Raw genomic sequence first — 18725 nt, 5'->3', positions numbered from 1 at the left:
CAAGGATGCAACCATGTGCGCGGTTACTCGCGAGAGAAGAGGAGTGAGGGAGAGAAAAGAGAGGGATGCATCCAGAGTCCATGAGACAATGGGCGGCCGGGAGGCACCGTAGAATTGTTATTTTGTCACGCATGAAACTCTCCGGCCACGGTATTCGTGCATCCATCCATCGGGCGTAATGAAAAGTGGCCGTGTCTAAATGTTTCTAGAGCCTCACAGTACGGTAAGCAACGCATAGTAGACGCTGCTTTCACTACACGGATTCGTATGATGGGCTTTCAAGGTTGCAACCAGGAGAGCAGAGGCGAGTGATAATATCACGCGATTCTGTTTCGTAACGCGCGACAAGTGTCTTCTCCGATGCCCCGTTATCCGTAGGGAAGGAATGACGTCATTAGTTCGCGTGCGCTGATATGCAATTGTATCTGATATTGATTACACGAGATGAAGAAATATCTATTTATAACCAGCTATCTCTGTGATATTAAAGAATATAATAGAATCCTCTTGTTCTCGAACTCGAGGAAACGACGTAGTTATCTAATAAATAAAACTACGTTAGTCGATGACGTGATAGTAAAGAGAAGAATATTATCTCGACGGGCAAATAAGCGACGACATAAGTATGCAGAGGAAAGCGTGTCACTCTTGGTAGTAGAAGCGGCCGAGACGAGACTTTATCGATGAGGACTGTTCTACGAAATCGTAGCCGTGACGAGATAAAAAAAAAAAATATAACGCGCGTCCATACATATCCAGACACGAGACAGGCAGTCTGCCGCGAGACACGATAACGCACGTTTTCCAAGCATAGATAGCGATATATGTTTGTCGAGCTCACGGAACAGTTGATTTCGCCTCTCACTACGATATTGTTGACGTTTGTTTTATCATCGAAGAGATGCCCTCGCGAATTGAAAAGTATCTTTCGTATCAAGGAAGATGAGCCTCGACAAGTATATGATTGTGCTGTAAACATATTTATATTTTTAGTTTAGCATAAAAATAATTGCTTGTGCGAGATTAGAAAGCACAATTACATACATATCATATTCCTTACAATATTTTTATCTAGATATAAAATCATATATATGTGACTCAGGAGATTCTCTCTCGTAGCAAATGTCGAAATTGCTAGGAGAAGGTTATCGCGAATCAGCCGTTAAAAGTTTTAAAGCTATCATTACCCAACAATGTCGTTCTCACCATACACGGACTGCATGTTTACCTTGCAGCGAGCACTTTGTGGTATTAAAACCTTATAAGCGAAATAACTGTCTCAGCATACTCCCGTCACCGGAATGGAAAGTCACTATTGTGTAATTTGCGTGTAATCAATTGTCGTTATATGAGCGTGGCGACACGAGTATGGTCGGTGGTATTATTACGTTCGTACGGCGCGCACGGGGAGTTGTAAAACGCGATCTCATTATTAATTTTCATGTTCACGTGACTACTCGTTAAGCGCATTCGCGGCGAGAGAGTCCCGAGTCGATTTCTCAATTAGGTCGAGATGACGAATTCTTTCGCGATCATCTTTTCATCTATATATATATATATTATAAATTTTTATAGAACGAATCTTAAAGAAAAATGTTTGCGCTTTTTTTTTTTTTAGATCGAGCACCCCGTCGACCCGGCGGTCCCGAGGCCCAGCAGCCTCTGGTGATCTTGCTGCAACCCGGCAGCGCCGAAGATCTGTCGAATTTGCCGTTGCCGGATCTAGTACAGTCGGCCGTAGATCAACTGCCACCGCCCCAGGTGACAGTTTCCGTCCCCAACAGCCCGATGAGAGACGCGACCTTCCAGTTTCCCGAGTGCGTCAACGGCAGCGGCGCGCCGCTGCCGAGCCCAAGGCCGCGGCCACGAAGACGCTTCGCCTCTGAGAGCTCCATCATGGAGACAGGCTCGAACGAGGTGAGCAACTGCAGCAACGGTAGCACCTGCTGCTGCCTGATCCTCAACGAGAGGCAATCGTGGACGAGTGTGGGTGCCAATCTCAGGAACATCGCCGGTGACTTCCACGCATGCAGGACCAAGGTCAGTGTTACACAAGAGATCGTTATTTCGCATCGAGATCCGCGATCACGATTAAATCGCGAGGAAAGAATGCAGATTGCGGATCTCGGTTGGAATAACGTTTCAGATAATTGAGATCTCTAGTTTCATTCTTTTTCTACTATTTGATGGAATTAATATTTTGTATATTTATATGGAAAATAATTGAAACGTTTACTATACTTTTTGCATAAAATTTCGCGCATTTTTACGATAATTAGTTTTACTTTCCGTCAGTAATTCTTCGAACATGCTGACATTGTCATCGCCATTTTCTGTTCTATTCGCCGCTGATGGCATAATACAGGAGCAGTTTACGGTGAGAGGAGTACAGGTGTAAAATGCCTCGTATAAAAATTGTACGGCACCCACGGTTTTTCCGCGCACGCACGGGAGCCATCGTGTAACTTTTCACTCCGCGCGTCGCAATTTCATCTTCCCCATGAAGGCTTTTATTCGTCATAAAGCCACCCTCGCGTCGCGGGTATTATAAAACGTAACGAATACGCACAACGAGAGGTCCTCCGGCGGGTGTTTAGTTTAAAATTTTGTTCGCCCTCGAATCTACTATTAAATTCCTATCGTTTAATTTACAAATTTTATCACCGCTTTTATAAACATATATATGTGTCTCTCCTATTTCCACACTATACATTTTATTCACACATGAATTTTTTTGTGAAGCGTGACGGGCCTCAAAATATCTTCAGCTCGATAATTAAAATTGACATTTCCCTTATATAAAATTCATCCAAGTTTCTTATTTCAATATATTTCTCGAAGAGTTCTCCTATATTCGTCCCGTCTGGATTAGTCCATATTTATCTCAACGACACCGCGAACGTGTCGCGCGAAAAATCGATTTCGACCGAGAACGAACCCGAAGTGGATTCAGATCCTTCTGATATCCCAGGATTTAATAGCCTTGCGAATAATTCAGTACTTTCCATCTTGCCTCGAAACTTCCAGGCATTTCATCGCAATAGATTCGTAGCTAGAAGGTATGTTTCTTCCTTTAAGAAAGATAGAAACCATCGTAGCGGGGTGAAGGGGGGAGGGGGGGGGCGCGTAAACGCGATTTAGTTATATCAAAGTATATACCGATGATGTGTATATATATATATATGTGTGTGCGTGTGTACGTGTCCCGTGGGTACAATAAATATCGGCTTCACCACCGTTCGAGACGTCTAGTATTGCCCCCCCATGTGTACGTGCCCCGTGCCACCGGCACTTCATCAAAACTTCACCCGTCCCCCCTCGCCCCTCCTTCCGACGACCGCGGTTCGGTCGTTCGATCAAATATGTATCGCCGACTAGCATGGTTCTTCTCCTGGATTTTATGACGGTTCTCCTCTCTTATTTGCGGTCGGAAGAAAGGAAGCAGCGATTGTGTGCGTTTTGGCGAACGAACGGATAAGAGAGATGGACCGGGAGATATTTGGTGCGTGTAGCGAAGGCACGTAATGTCATCATCTGCGAGATTAACGCAGCGCAGTTGAAACGGTGTCTATATGATATTATCTTGAGAGATCGATATCTTTTCGCATTCTTAGCTTGAGCTTGACAGAGAGAAAGAGGGAGAGAGAGAGAGAGAGAGAGAGAGATGTTCGGAGGATTTTTTTCAGACTGTTTGCTAGAAGAAAAAACGGCGAATATCTTCGTAGTGCGGGAAATAAACACCTCTTTGCTAAAGATGCCAAGAAACATACGAGAGATTGCCAATTTTTGTTTTTTGAAAATTTGAATTTCAAACATTCTTTAACACATACTATTCTATTATGAATATAATCTTTTTTATTGTGTATTATTAATCGAGATGAGCATATTACGCGATGCTAATATTATACCGACGATTCCGGCTCATCGATTTTGCAAAATGCGCGAAATAAATTATGAAACGCAATTATTGCGGGAAGTTTTTGATTACTACTTTGACAGAATTACGAGATATCCATCCCCTCGCCATTAAAAGACTGCAGAAAGTCGTTCAATCAAATGTATCGATGAACAAGACAATTCTCCCCAGCTTTACGACGACTCTTGTTTGCCGTTGCGGATTGAAAGAAAGTGAATGGCGGGAGGATGAGACATTAATAGGGAAAGAAAGACGAAGGAAAGGAAGTGAAGGGAAGAGAGTCGGACGTAAACACGAGGTGGAAAGGGTGTTCCTCTTTTATTCCGTCTCGCTTTTATCCGCTTTAAAGGTCTGTCGGCGTGATACCCAATCCCGGAACGTCTAATTATTGCTGGTTAAGTGCCGGTAATTGAAGGGGGCGAACAGACCCGTGAAATTGAAGAAATCTTTCTCCTCTTCGCTGTAGACGAGAGATCGGATACCGATCGGTTTCTCGGCACGGTAACTCGAGCGCCTTGTTGATAATACGAATCGCCGAGAATCCTCAGCAGGGTCGTCGTCTTCGTTCTACTCTCTTGTTTGCGCGCGTCCGAAGAAATTGAAATGTCAGATTAATTACCACTGGAAACACGGTTCGTAAGTCGGTGAGCTGTGGCTTGTTTACGTCAATTTCGCTTTATAAAAATTGAAATTTAAATCATTTCGCCATTCGATAAAATCTACAAATATTGTCGACAGATATTTTACGTCGAAATGTAATAGCGTCAAATGCAATAAATTTCGCATCTGCCAAATTTGACTTGTAATATTTTCATCTTGGCATTTCATCACATGACAAAAACGCACGTGAGACACACGTCATCGTCACACTATTTGTGTAAATTCGTAAATAAATGTCAGAGATATCGTCATGCGAGCACATAGTGGCCAAAACTCACCATCGGATCGCGGTTTCCTCGACGTGACTAAAAGCTTTTCGCGGCCTAGACTTCCGGGAGTACGTCATAAGTCACAGAGAGATCCTCTCGTATCTGCTCTTTCCTCCTCCCTTTCTCCTTGCGTCTACCCATCACGGGAAACCACCGACGGCGCTTTACATATGCATGGAGAGTAAGCGAGCATGTAAACGGCTAAGTGGCCACATCCCCTTACGTGAAAGTTAAGTGGGCATGGCAGCACGAGCCGTGGCCACAGGCCGAGAGAAAATTATCTTCAATTATCTCGCGCAATCGGAGTCCTCACCCTCCTCCTCCTCCCCCTCGCCACTTGTTTGCTCCTACTCCGATCTCGCTCTTTCGATTAGCCTTTCGATCATCGTTTCTACACTTGCTCGGTAAATGGGATAGTCGTACGCATTTTCATTGACCTCTGCGTAAAGAGGGTTACACCTGGTAACTTGGTTTTTATGTAATATACAGGATTATGAGTGAGCGGGCGCGCGCATGCCATAAAACGGCGAGATATAGTGAGCTCCAACGTGTCAGAAACAGGGAAATAGCCGACTCTCCTCGCCGTATTTTGCTCGGGAAATTGAAGTCAGGCAATTTCCTCCTCGACGGAATTCCGATACCGCTTCGAGAGACTCATTACTCGCGAATCCTCGCCTATATCGGAAAAGACAGTTTAAAAAAAATTGCCAAACACGACTCGATCTAATTTCTCTTGGCGCGGAGAGGAGAACTTTGCGAAATAACGTGTCCGCGGGAGAGGTGGCGTTTGACAGAGAAACGCGCTGACATTTATCTAGTAGTTTAAACGATCTGACCGACGCGCAAATTGATACATTAGTATACCCTTCTCGCGGTGAGATAACGGATCTTTCGCGATGGCGCAACATGGGAGGAGGGATGGAAGGGAAGGAGGACAGAGAGGGATTCGACGCAAGAAAGTCGTCGATATTTCTTCGGCCGTGTAGCCTACGTGTTCACCGCACGCAAACCGCTTAACTCTCCTTTACGTCTTATTTTCACCTTCGCCGGTGCACCGGCGTGCACCCTACCCAGTGCCGCGACGTCGCTCTTGCTATCCTCTCGCGAAACACGGCTACTGCGCGTAATCTGCGCGCAAATTATGACACTTTGTCACGCGGCGCAAACTTCCCGCTCGCCCGCCATCGTTCTCTTACTTTATTGAAAACGAGAGAAAATTATTATCGTATACCTTGCCTGTTCGATTTCGCCTGCCGGCATCATTTAGCCGATAATTTATATAATACTTCATATATCTAACGATACATGTAATAATAATATTCTGCTTGAGGTAGGCGACCGCCTCGCGAAAAATAGTGAAAGTCGCGAGTAATTTCTGCAATACGTTAGTAATCAGTATCCACAAACGTAGTTTATTACTACATTTGTGTACGGAAATCGTGCAATCGTAAGAATTAACGCTGATCGACATTTAACTATTATATTACCAATCATAAATAATATAATACTTTAACCAATAATAATGAAAATTTCTTTTTATTTAAATTTTAAAAGTGATATATTGATCGAGGCATTAGATAATCGCACTTGATCGACGTGCCCCCTGAAGCTGTATTAACGATCTTATTTTCGTCTTCGTTTGAGACAATACTTTTGTTATCGCCGATTATTTGGTATTGATTAGGCGCAGCTCGTTTCATCGGCTGCATTGCGCGTTATCGAATGAGCGGCAACAACCACAACTTCTGTTTTCCATCAGCTTTTTCTTATTTAGTCTCCGTGGCAAAAGATTGGAGCCGTTTCCCCAGCAAACCACGCAATTATGTTGCGCAATAATCCATCTTACCAGTAGTCGCGCGTGGCTGTAAAGGCCTCTCTATAAGAGAGAAAGAGACGAACGATTCGTTTAGCATCGCGCTCTCTCTCTTTCCATCGCAAAAGTCGCTCGTGCGTAATCGTTTTTTTGACATCCTTTTCCGCGGCGATCGAATTCGCCATAAATCGCGGCGCGAGCGCACCGCATGATTTTTATCTCGATGATTTATCTCACCGCACGCAAATTGATTTACTTTTATACGACGTATAAAAGGAAATAAGCGAGTCCTTATTTTGTTCATTGAAATGTGACTTGTGCCATTTTTTTAATACAAATTAGTATAACAAGTGTACTGAGATAGGTTCTATGTAAGCGCGAAAATGCGATGTATGTATTGATTCGCCTTTCGCAATGCGCTTGAAGAATTGGTTGCGGTTGGCGCAATCACGGGGAAATTTACATTTTACGATTCATCCGTCGTAAAGCAACGAACGCGCTGCATCTTTTCTCACAATTTACTTTCCAATCCATGATGCATTTGATGCTATACTTCCGATTATACTGTTCTACTGCCACATATAATTATATGTATGTGCCCTTGTTTTCTTTCCTCTTTTTAAATCTACAGGATTGACTCACCTATCGTGACGGCGCGTTTCCTTTGTGTAAATGCAAGTATTTTAATTTCTGACAATTATTTAATGTGTGCTTTCTCTATATATATATTTAACGTTTTATTTCAAATTTGTTATACAGATATAATACACTTTTTGATATAAATATAAACAATATCCATCACATTTTGTTTTTTTATAAAATAATCTTGATATAAAAAATTTTTCTGCTTGTATACAAATGATATATTCAAAATAAACTATGTATTTCTCAAACAACATTCTTTTTCGAACCATGGAGCTATAAAATGACAGTAATATTTCTATAGCTTTTTTATACGCGCGGAAAATAACGATATGTTTTACAGAAAGAGAGGAAGATAAAAAGAAAGAGAGAGAGAGTTTGTCCCGCGATTATTGTCGCAGGTGACGGGTCTCGTAGCTCTTCTCGTATGTGTTAAACATTAACGGGCGTAGATCATACCGGGTGGATCCCTCCCTGCGTTACGAAGACTCGCCCTATGGTATGAACGCGTGATTTTGCGGCAAGAGGAAGGGACACTATTAATTGACGAATAGAACTCCCACGACAGAGCACTCTCGCGCCCTCCCACATAATTCTCCCTTAATGTGACGTTTCTCGTCTACTCCTCTTACTTTCCGCCCTATTCACATCCGAGATAATCTTTCTTCTCGCGCCAACGACGAATCGAATGTTTCTCCCGCGCGTGATTGCGAACGTGTGAGAGCGTGCGATTCTCTCATTCTCTCTCTCCTCGTGGGGTCGAACCAGCGACGATGTCCAGATATTATGGTCGTCCCATAAAAGCCCGCCACCTCAACGATTGGGTTTTCCCGGGCGTTTATTATTGCACGTCCGGTCGCAGCGAGTGGATTAAGACGAGACGGGAATCGGAAGTCGCGGGTCGGAGTCGAGATAACGTCGGCGTGGGAGGGAGAGCGAGGGGTGGCAAAATGGAGAAACAAAAGGAACCCTTGGGAGTTAATCGTCCTGCGGCAGGAGATTGTTCTTTCACGCGAGATATTACGAGATCGTATCGCATCAAGATCCGCGATAATTTCCTCGGACTTTGGCTAGGTCGATGTAATGGATTTTCTCCTCATATTGTATTCCAGATAAGGTCACACTTCTCTAGCAATATTTTACAGAGATATATCAATCGTTTTTCGACACGACACCTCGCTCATAACTTGTCTCGAGAAATAAAACCGACAAATACAATAAATACAAATTTTTAATTTATTGTCGAGAATGGAATTTTCGTTGATGTTATCACAAATGAATTTTTTCGCAAAAAAATCCACAGAGGGATCTTATTCTTGTTTTCCTTAATGCAGCATCATCGTGAACCGCTAATGCACGGAATTATTATATACCAGGTATCACATATCAAAAAATAGCACAAACTAATTGGATAAGTATCGTTTATAAGTACGCTCTAACGGAATTTCTTTTTGCGCGCGAGCCATTTGCACGATTCTTGGCACGAAGCACCAACACCAGTAGCCGCGAGCGTTAGTCGACGCAGCGGAATGGAAGTTAATTGGGTAATTAGTGTCGTTAATAAGCAGGCTTTAATTGAACTTTTTTTCCGGGTCGCGAGTGGTTTGCACGTAAAGGAAACGTAAGAGAGTAGACACGCTATGGACTTTGCGAGACGCGATCTTTTTCCCCTCTACAACGTCGTCGTCGTCGTCGTTTCTGCGTGTAAATTCGTAGGGATAAGGGGACTCGATAAAACGACCGCGCCGCTTTTTCTTCCCCTTTTTTCTCCTTCGTCGAAGGCTTAGCCGCAAGAGAGTGCCGGATCGTCGGTAATTCCGTCCAATTAGGACACTCCCAATTAGGAACCTTAACCCCGCGCGCGTACGTCATTCCTTTCCGTACCCCATTCTCCAACTTTCCGGATCTACTATGCGGAGAGACTTACGACAGGTCGCCTTCGCTAAGTCTTCACGAAAGTATCGGAGAAACTTGGTTACGTGCTCGCTTACCACCGGATACTTCTTGCACTGTTCATTTTTGCAGAGATTAGCGATTTAATCACTGCTATTATAAATTTATTTCATTTTAAATTCATTTCATTTCTACGTGCTTTTCAGATAATGATGAGATATTGACTCATAATGTTTTGATATCGTTTTAAGGGCTTTAAATAACTAATTTTAGCTCTCTTTATTCATGTCACAGAATCGAACGATGCTGAACGATCGCTGTTGTTGCTTGTTGTTGCAGGATGCCGAGACCGAGAAGTCGAGGTTGCCGGTGATCGGTCCGGGTCTGTCCAATGGTCGCAACAGCAACTCGTCATCCACTGACAGTCTGCTGTCGCTGCTGATCCCGACGCCATTGCGAGAGACCCTCTGGGCAACGGTGGCCCTGTACCTCGGCTGGAGACTCGTCTCTCGCCTGCGATAGATGCGCCGATCTCGCCCAGCTATCGTTCCCGCGGGACCGATCGGCGATCGTGTCAGGGACCGGAACGACGACGGCCTTGTGAGCCGTTAGAACGGACGGACTTCCGCCAGCAATTCCTTTCCGGATGTCTTCCGGAAGTCCGGGAATCCTCGACCGGACTGATCGTCTTGAGAGGAGATGGAGTGCAGTCTGCGACGCGTACTGCGGATCTCACTTTGCGATCGGACGATGGATTATGGATCGAGGTAGAATGTATCGAGAAGACGAATAGTCTCTCGTTTGTATGTTCACTCCGATAACTCCGATTGTATTTTGTATATCTGTTTTGTATCTTGCGCGTCCCTGCCGCACGCGACTACGCAAGAATGCGCTTGACTTCGATCGTTTTCTGACGGACTTAGAAGACTCTTCTGACTACTTGGAAGATATTAATATAATTGGTCATGACAATGAAAGCACCGATGGTGGATCCATATATTTCTAATTTTTGGTTATAAATAATTTGATTCATTTCCTAATGATAATAATAATTGATTTAATATAGGATAATTAATGATTATAACGATTGACTTGATAATTGATAATCGATAATGATAATGATTATAATAATTGATAAATTTGCTAATTGATAATTGTGATAATTGATTATCGATTGATTTGATGAATCAGAATCGCTCTCTATTAAATGCGTTTCTCTTCATTCCTTTTTGGAACGAGTAGATAAGATATTTAATTAAGAACTGATTTCTTGATTATTTTTTATCGATTAAATCGACATTTCGCCGCTCGACCTTTACTCGCCCGATCTATTTCCATCTCGCTGCTATTCGAGTTGCGTACTGTCGATAAATTATGACTGTGATTGCCATGAAACGATGAAGGCGAGAAGTAGCGACGGCGAGGAATTACGAAGTACAAGCGCATTCTCGCGCGATGCAGGAGTCATTCTCTCGAACGCTGTACGTGCCGATAGTTCGCCCTGCGAATCTATAAGCGGAGGGCGAAAGACAGGAAAGAGGGGGCTGGAGAGTTTTAGGGGAGATAACTCGGGCGAGAGTAACCGAATTGCGTATTACATCGCGTCAATCGGAGCCCAAGACGACACGAGGAGGGAGAGGATATAGAGGGACGAGCCAAGGACGAGATCCAAAGAGGATTAAACCCAATAATCAAATGATGATCTCATTACGGATAAATAAAGAGAATTAAATAAAGTAGTGTGATTACACGGGAACGAGAGAGGGCGGACCACAACGTCCCTTATTCTCCGACGTCTTCTCTTTACGCGTCCGTCCCTCTCTTGGTCTCGCCAAGATAGAAAGACTACTTCTTCGGTGTGCGGTTTGTAGATAACTCAGTCTCCGGACCGATATCGCTCGACGGGGTCGAAAATTTGTCCGTGTATTTTTTCTCTAACGACGCCACGCTACGCGACGACATTTCGCGAGGTTTGCTCAATGTTACACTTGATCTAACGATACCGCGAACCTAATCAACGAATCTATTCCGTCTGAATTACAATCGATTGACATTTTCGTTACGATCGATCGGCCTTGCTAAATGTCGGAGCGACGTGGACGAAATGTATATATACACAAAGAGATGTCGAGAGAGAGGGAGAGAGAGAGAGAGATGACGACGTATTCCAAAAAAAAAAAAGAGAATAGGGGACGAACGAGAAAGTAAGGTGGAGACGGGGAGCAAACTTGTGTATGTATAGAGGATTTTATCTCTATTAAAATAATAAACAAACTCAGTAAAATAAGTCGATGTTATAATAATTAAAATAGATAATCGATTATATAGGCCGAGGATCGCAGCATCTTGATTGGCTAGCTGCGACTCCCGTGGACAGTTTTCAAATGATCTCCGGTAGCTTAGCTATTAGGTGGGCGCCCTCATTCATGCGGGACGCCTTTTCGCGGCGCATCGGAAGGAGAGCACTTCCCTCTTTCCTCTGTGCGTACTTTTTCTACAACTCGTCTATATCCTTCTCTTTCCTTCTCTTTCCCGCGCGATTCTACCCTTTTTCTTTTATCGGCAAATTGTCTATCGATTCTCTCGTTCTATGACTCACCTGTTCTCAGTTTTCTACGCGATTCCCTCCGTTTCACTTTCCCGCTTCGTAATGCTATATATATATATATATATATATATAATTTATCGATGACAGTTTCGTTGCGCGCGACATAACGTAATCTCGAGCGTAACGTGTATCGATAAAATGTCATATGTTGTTTTCACTCGACAATCCAGAGAGTCTCGATTTTCATGGCCGAGCGGGCCAGAATTTTTCATTTCGTGATTTTTCTTAGGGTTATATAGGAATGGCGAAGAAAGTTGCGAGTGAAAAGGAGGAAACGCGTATATCCTTGGGCTTTCGGTTGCAGACTATCGAGACCAAAACTATTTGAGGCTGCTGTACAGTCGTCCCTGCGGGCCGCGTTTTCTTTTTTCCCCGAGTGCAAGTCTACTGCGTTTTTCCTTTGTCTCCCTATTGATAGGCTGATTGTGACGTTACTCCGTCGAAGTATTCCAATGTGTAGATCCATAGTATTTATTTATAGGCGATACAGTTTTTCTATTCTAATAGGCGTTTATGAGGAATAAATAGTATATGTAGATGCGCGGGCGAGATATATTACTGCCATTTTTCGAGATAAGCAAATCCTCGCCAGACGCTTCCGTGAGAGCGGCTTTGTGGAAAGTCAATAATAATGTCGGTGTCCGTAATTCTTAAAGACGAAAGTAGTTAGCGTCGTGACACAGATATTTTAAGGGAATACGAAGAATACGAGAATTCGTGAAACGCGCTGCAAGGAGAAGTCGTCTTAGACGACGAAAAAAAAAAAAAAGTATTTAACGCGTCGTTTTAATCTCAGTACGCGCAAATTTTCGAGCCCTTATCGTGTGTATTTTCATCGTATTTCGCGCTCTATTCTGTCGTGTTTTTGCGAGCATATTTCTCATATTTAAAAACTCAAATCCATTTCTGCGGAACGCGGGCCATTCGTTAAATCCAACTATGGTGAGATTAGATTTCCATCGAGGCATTTAGCAAATTAATTTAATCCATAACAAATTTATGATCTTAATATACAAATAGCAATTTTTATTATATTTTTGAATTTATTAAACAGATGAAAAATGACCACAGAAGGATGTTTAAAAGAAATGCTCTTTATATACCCACATGTAAATTATAAGGTTTTAAATCAAAATTATATCATGGAATTCTAATTTCACGGGCTAATAGTTACAATTTACATAAATAATTTTTCGTCATATTTATTCGGAACTTTGGCTCTTACAATCGGCGTGTCAAAATTGTCAAAACTTGATAAAATTGTCAAAATTTGAATAATATTCGCGCCGATTATCGAATTCGCGCCAACTGTCAGGTCCATTGACAGCTGTTGCGAGAAATTTGTCTGGATTCAGCGGTATGATTCGTCTCCCACTCTCATCGGCAGAATCTCTAATCTTTAATTGGATTTCCTCTGTGCAGCTTGCTCCTTTCGCGGAGAGAGCACGCAACGGTACAAAATTATCGTATATACATATTTGATACGATATAGATAGTGTTCGTCGTTGTCACTGGGAGGGCCACGAGTTTTTAAGAGGGGAACGACTCTTACTCTCGTGGAGGTTGTTGCATTCCGACCAAAGGGAAAATTCCCGTTTTCCTGCAGCGCGGTGAAACGTGGCGCGTGACGGCCTAAAAGAAAGGCCGCAGCCATTTAATTCTTTTTACTCCGTACATAGATAGGGAAAGGCAGAGCAAGTTCGCCGAATTTGGCCCGGGGACGGAATATTAAATATATATATATATACTTGTCGGAGGAAAATTTTGAAAGTGAGAAAATACGGCGCATGTACATAGTCGCTTTTTCGGGGCCGTAAAAAACGCGATAATGTTCGAACTACGGTTTTTCCCGATATATTTTTTTCATTCTTTTTTTTGTTCAATTTTTTTTTTTTTTTTTAGATTAATTGCTCTGTAAAAGCACTTAGGTAGTAGTCAGCCATATTGAGGATATAATAATGATATATATAAATAAACGCATATAAAAATATATATATACAATATGGAAGATATATATATATATAAAAGCATATATATATATTTTAAATGGTATATTCGGGAATATTATTGTTTCGAAAGAGAGATGATAACTCGTTGTGTGCGGTGGAAAGAGAATCGTATATTTCGATGGGGTATGTGCTCGGAGAAAGTATAACGGGGAGATGGTGTTATAAGGGTAGTGGAGACGAGACGATTTTTCGAAGATTGATGGAGGTCGAAGGGCGTAAGTCGAAGGTGGGAAATAAGCTGTAACTGTGACTATGCGGATCGTGGGGGGCAGGCTGTTGATACGCTTACCGGCGAAAAAGTTCACACATTTGACAGAATTTAACCACAACTGTTGAACAACTTTTGACGTGGGAAGACACGAGACACGCGGTCTTCTCGAGCGTCTTTCTGCGTTAGAAGGGGAAACAAAAATCTGCAACATATGTATATATGTATGTATTTTGCACGCGTAATATATAAGACAAACGCACACACACGTATACACATACACACCCATACAATGTGACAAAAAAGAATGCAGCAGTACAGCAGTAGATGCAGCCCGCCCACCCGAGATCCCCGCGCGTCAAAGCGTCACTGTGATCTCGTAATTATTAATAAAATATCCGATTATTATAACGAATAATCACATTGAATATTATAATACATCCCTGCCCCTTTTATGAAAAAAAACCCTTTCCGAAGATACAATTTAACGTACTATCGTAACTACGGTTGCGCTTTTCTCTCATTGCATTTCTTTGTCCCACCTCGTTCTGTTTTTTTTTTCTTTTTCTTTATTTTTTTTTTATATTACGCGTTCGCGCGCGCGTTAGTTTGTAGTAATCTCGTAAGATTAAGTATATGTTAATGAATCTTTCATATGATCTCCTGGAGGTATCGATTGTTGCGCGAATTCAGCGGTCGACGCCGTTCGTTTCCGCCCGTCCGCGCACACAAAGTCTTTTCCTCTCTCTCTTCTTGTTCTCGACTTTTTTTCGTTCTCTCTCGATAAACGGTTTGTCAAAACGAACGGCATCGGGGCTCGATTGGCCGATACCTCAATTAGATAAAAATAAGATTATTAGAATTAAAGAGATAAACCATTATATTCGACGTGAGGCGAAGGATAACGGCGTTGTTGTAGCGATCTTCTTCGGATAGCTAGGTTTATAACAACGAAAAAAAAACAACAAAAAAACAACTGTTTATCACTGCGTTCGCACTCAGTAATCATCTACGACATAGTACGATCACCGATTATTATTATTATTATTATTAATATGTATTATTGATTATTTTATTATTTCTATTATCATACTCGTCGCAAAACATGTGAAAGCTCGAGGTCTCAAACTCCCCGGCGCTGTAAAGAGATAATCGACTAGTCTTATCGGACCAACCATTGAGATTCGTGTATTTTTGTTTAACGACGCATATTTTCTAAGATCGAGATTTCCCTCTCATACATACATATACCTATATACATATATACAAACATACATACATATATATATATACATATGTATATGTATATATATACATATATATATATACATATATATATATATATATATATATATATATTTTTTTTTTGTTTTAAATAATCCATTAAACCTCCCTTCTCCTAAGAATGGCAATTTTTGCCTTTCTTCGTAATTACGATCCCGAAGAATCGAGTTCGAAAGTATTGGAGGGGAGATGGGCTCTTTCGTATTCACGCGCACGGATAAACTTTTGAGGATCTTTCTGCAGGATATCACTCGATGCGAGACAAATATCGATCGATATACACTAACACTTGTATTTCTCCGTAAAATCAAACTTTTTTTACTAGCAATAAATTATCATAGTAGGCTGTAAAGCGCGCATTTGTGATTATGATGATCGAAACTCTTTTCGCGCTGAGCGGACGAGCCCCTCTTACTTTTCGATTCAAAATAACACACAAATTTGAATGTATGGAGACACAAGAACTCGTTGTACACAAAATCTCTCTCACACACATACACACACACACACACACACACACACACACGCACATATATATATACACACATATATATACGCTGATACACATGCGATGTGCATATTACATGATTACACAGACATACACTTGCCCTTAATACTATTGTAATTGTCTAAGATCTTATGAAAAATTTTCGTTTGCTCAGACTGTATAAGTTTGCCATAAAATGACTGTTGTGTACGTTCTTCGGATGTGTAGTACTCGTGTCTAGAAGTAAGGGAATTATTCGCGATTCTGTCGCCCCAGCCACAGTCAGGTGCCAACCGTCGCTCACGGTTCCGTTCTCTTTAGCGGAGCACGCTGGGACACATAACAGTGACCCACGGCTCCGATCGATAGGTCGATCATTTGTGTCACCGTGCCACTTGGAAACCCCCGCTTATCTCTGAGCCTCTCGAATGTGACTCGCTCGTCGATCGAAATACGTATCTCGATTTAATCTCGCTCATCGATTTAGTATTCACGCAACCATGTCGTCTTATTTAATTCTTTTTGCTTTATCTCACAAACTTTCAAATATACAAACACGACAAGAGAATATCAATCTATATTCTGATTAAATTTTGTAAATATAATTAATCTTTTTTTTTTTTTTTTAGAAAAAAGAAATATTTTTCTCGGAAAATATTCCAACATGAAAGTTTTATCATAGATTCTTTTCTTGAATGACAAATCTTTATCGCATTTATTTCATAGAAATTTTTTAATATTTTTCACAAATAATGCATCTGTCATTCCATGAAAAGTTGATCGAACCGAAACGAGAAGCGAGCAAGCCACACTCGGCGGACCACTTTTGCCTATCTCTTTGCTATATAATCTTTCGCGCTCCACTTAAAATAGCAAGAAGCTCGTAAACTTTGAATGCCTACAAAAATACGTTACCTGTAGCCAAATGTCCCGTGGACCATATAGACCGCCGCGATCTATACGTTATTTGCGAAAAGAGGGAAACGATAGAAAGAGAGAGAGAGAACGAAGAAATATTTGGACCGATCGAGCGTGTGTGAGATGATATGAAAGAGATATAAAGAGAGCGAGAATGAGAATGAGAGAGAGAGAGAGAGAGAAAGAAAACAGTTTGATAAAAAAAACAAAAAAAAAATTAAAAATTTTAACCGTTAGAATTTTCCTCCCCAGAACGGATTGTTATGGGGTTTCTCAAGTCGTATGTAAAGCTCGCAGCTGCCTTGTGATAGAGTCTGGACTGCAAATAATTCCGACATATGACAGAGATAATATATAATCGGGCTGTAAAGACTGTCAATGGAATACGCGATCTATGTATATGTAATAAAACATAGAAGAGACAAAAAAAACACCACGCACACGGAAAAGACAATACCAATCTCGTTGATCAATTTTCGTCCAGCTGACCAATCCAAAGAAGCGACCAAATAAGTGAGGAGGGAAATGATGCGAGCGCTTTGCACGACGCTTGAGGTGCTTTTCTTTTTCTTTTCTTTTTTTTCTATCGACAACACTGACAATGAGATGCGATAATTGAGATGCTATAAGCGTGTCCGTATATTTTTGTTCTTCTATTTTTTTTTTTTTTTTTATTTGTAGATATATGTATATCTTTTGTTTTTTTTTCTTTTTTTTTTCTTTTTTTGCTTCGATTATCCCGATGCGAGTGATTGGACGGAAGATGTACGGCGGTCACGTGATATATATTATACAAAATATATGGTATTATGTAATAATCTTCCTTCTTTAGTGCAGATGTGAGCGAAAGAGAGCAGAATACTGTTGATTTGTTTTTTTTTGTTTTAGTTTTGTCTCCCCTTTATCTCCCCCTATTAATTTCGATCGTTTCGACTTTCTCGTAACGATCCACTTGTCTCCTTCGTCCTCTACAACCTGACTTTACTTTCTTTTCTTATTTTTTTTTTCACGTTTTGTTTCTCTCCTCGCCTCCAATTAAATTTCGACTTAAGACGGAGACTCTCTGAGCGGTCTAGGAGTGTTTTCGAGGCGAGGAGAAAAGCCCGAACAGAAAACTCTTGAGCTCCTCCTCTCTCGTCGTTTCTTCCCGTCTTTCCGACCTGGAGCAGCGACGGAAGCGAGAATGCCGTAATAATCAACGCAGAATGCAGAGACGCTCAAGAGAATATATCTGTTTCTTTTTTTTCTTTTTTTCCTCTTTTTTATCTACAGTTTCTTTTTTGTCTTTTCCATCCTCCCTCTCGTATCCTCCTCTCTCCTCTTTCGCGTCTTATTGATGTTTTTAGTTTTTTAAACGAACGTATGATCGCGCGATCGTCAGGATGTGCCTCGGCTTTTCGCGCGAAACTGAATGTCGCGGGATGCTACCGAATTATCTCCGAACAAATTGAAAAAGGGGATAACATGTAAAAGTGATAAAAAACGTATAATGAAAAGCCGATGCGCACCTGGCGCGCGGATCTAATCATACAATGCTGTGCTATTATAAGTCATTACATATACCATATGTTATCGATTACTTTTGGTTTTAGTTTATGACAATTTTTCGTGTTATTAATTTTATTGAGTATGATTTTAAGTACTATGTGCGCGAACGTTTATTATTATCTATTAATAGATTATTATTATTATTATTATTATTATTATTGCCGGATTTAATTATTATTATTATTATTATTAATATTATAATATTAAAAAAGAGATATCATTACTATTATGATTATATTATCATTGTAATCTTAATATTTTGTAATCATCACCACTCCCCATGGTCGATTACTTTTACGAATCGCTCTCACGTCCGCTGTCCGAGCGCCGGTCGACGAAGCGCCTGCGAAGCCGCTGCTGCAACGAGAGGAGTCCAACTTACTGACTACATTTTTGTTCTCTTCTCCCTCTTCGCATGCTCTCGCATCTCTCGTGAGGCGCGGCGCCTTCGAGGCGCGACGACGACCATT

At 41.4% G+C, this 18725-nt stretch overlaps 1 protein-coding gene across 7 annotated transcripts in view; it reads left to right on the top strand.

Moving 5' to 3' along the window:
- LOC126848178 (uncharacterized) overlaps positions 1 to 11379 on the top strand; it is a 59699-nt gene extending 48320 nt beyond the window's left edge. For all 7 annotated transcript variants that reach the window (XM_050588844.1, XM_050588846.1, XM_050588845.1 and 4 more), the window contains 2 exons: positions 1619 to 2040; positions 9533 to 11379. In XM_050588844.1, coding sequence (XP_050444801.1) covers positions 1619 to 2040; positions 9533 to 9715 — 605 coding nt within the window. In that variant the 3' untranslated portion in view covers positions 9716 to 11379. The remainder of the gene's footprint in view (positions 1 to 1618; positions 2041 to 9532) is intronic.
- Positions 11380 to 18725: the final 7346 nt, after the last annotated feature.

Source organism: Cataglyphis hispanica, chromosome 3 (assembly GCF_021464435.1).
Source record: "Cataglyphis hispanica isolate Lineage 1 chromosome 3, ULB_Chis1_1.0, whole genome shotgun sequence".
Lineage (NCBI taxonomy): Eukaryota > Metazoa > Arthropoda > Insecta > Hymenoptera > Formicidae > Cataglyphis > Cataglyphis hispanica.
This window is presented reverse-complemented; position numbering and strand designations above follow the sequence as displayed.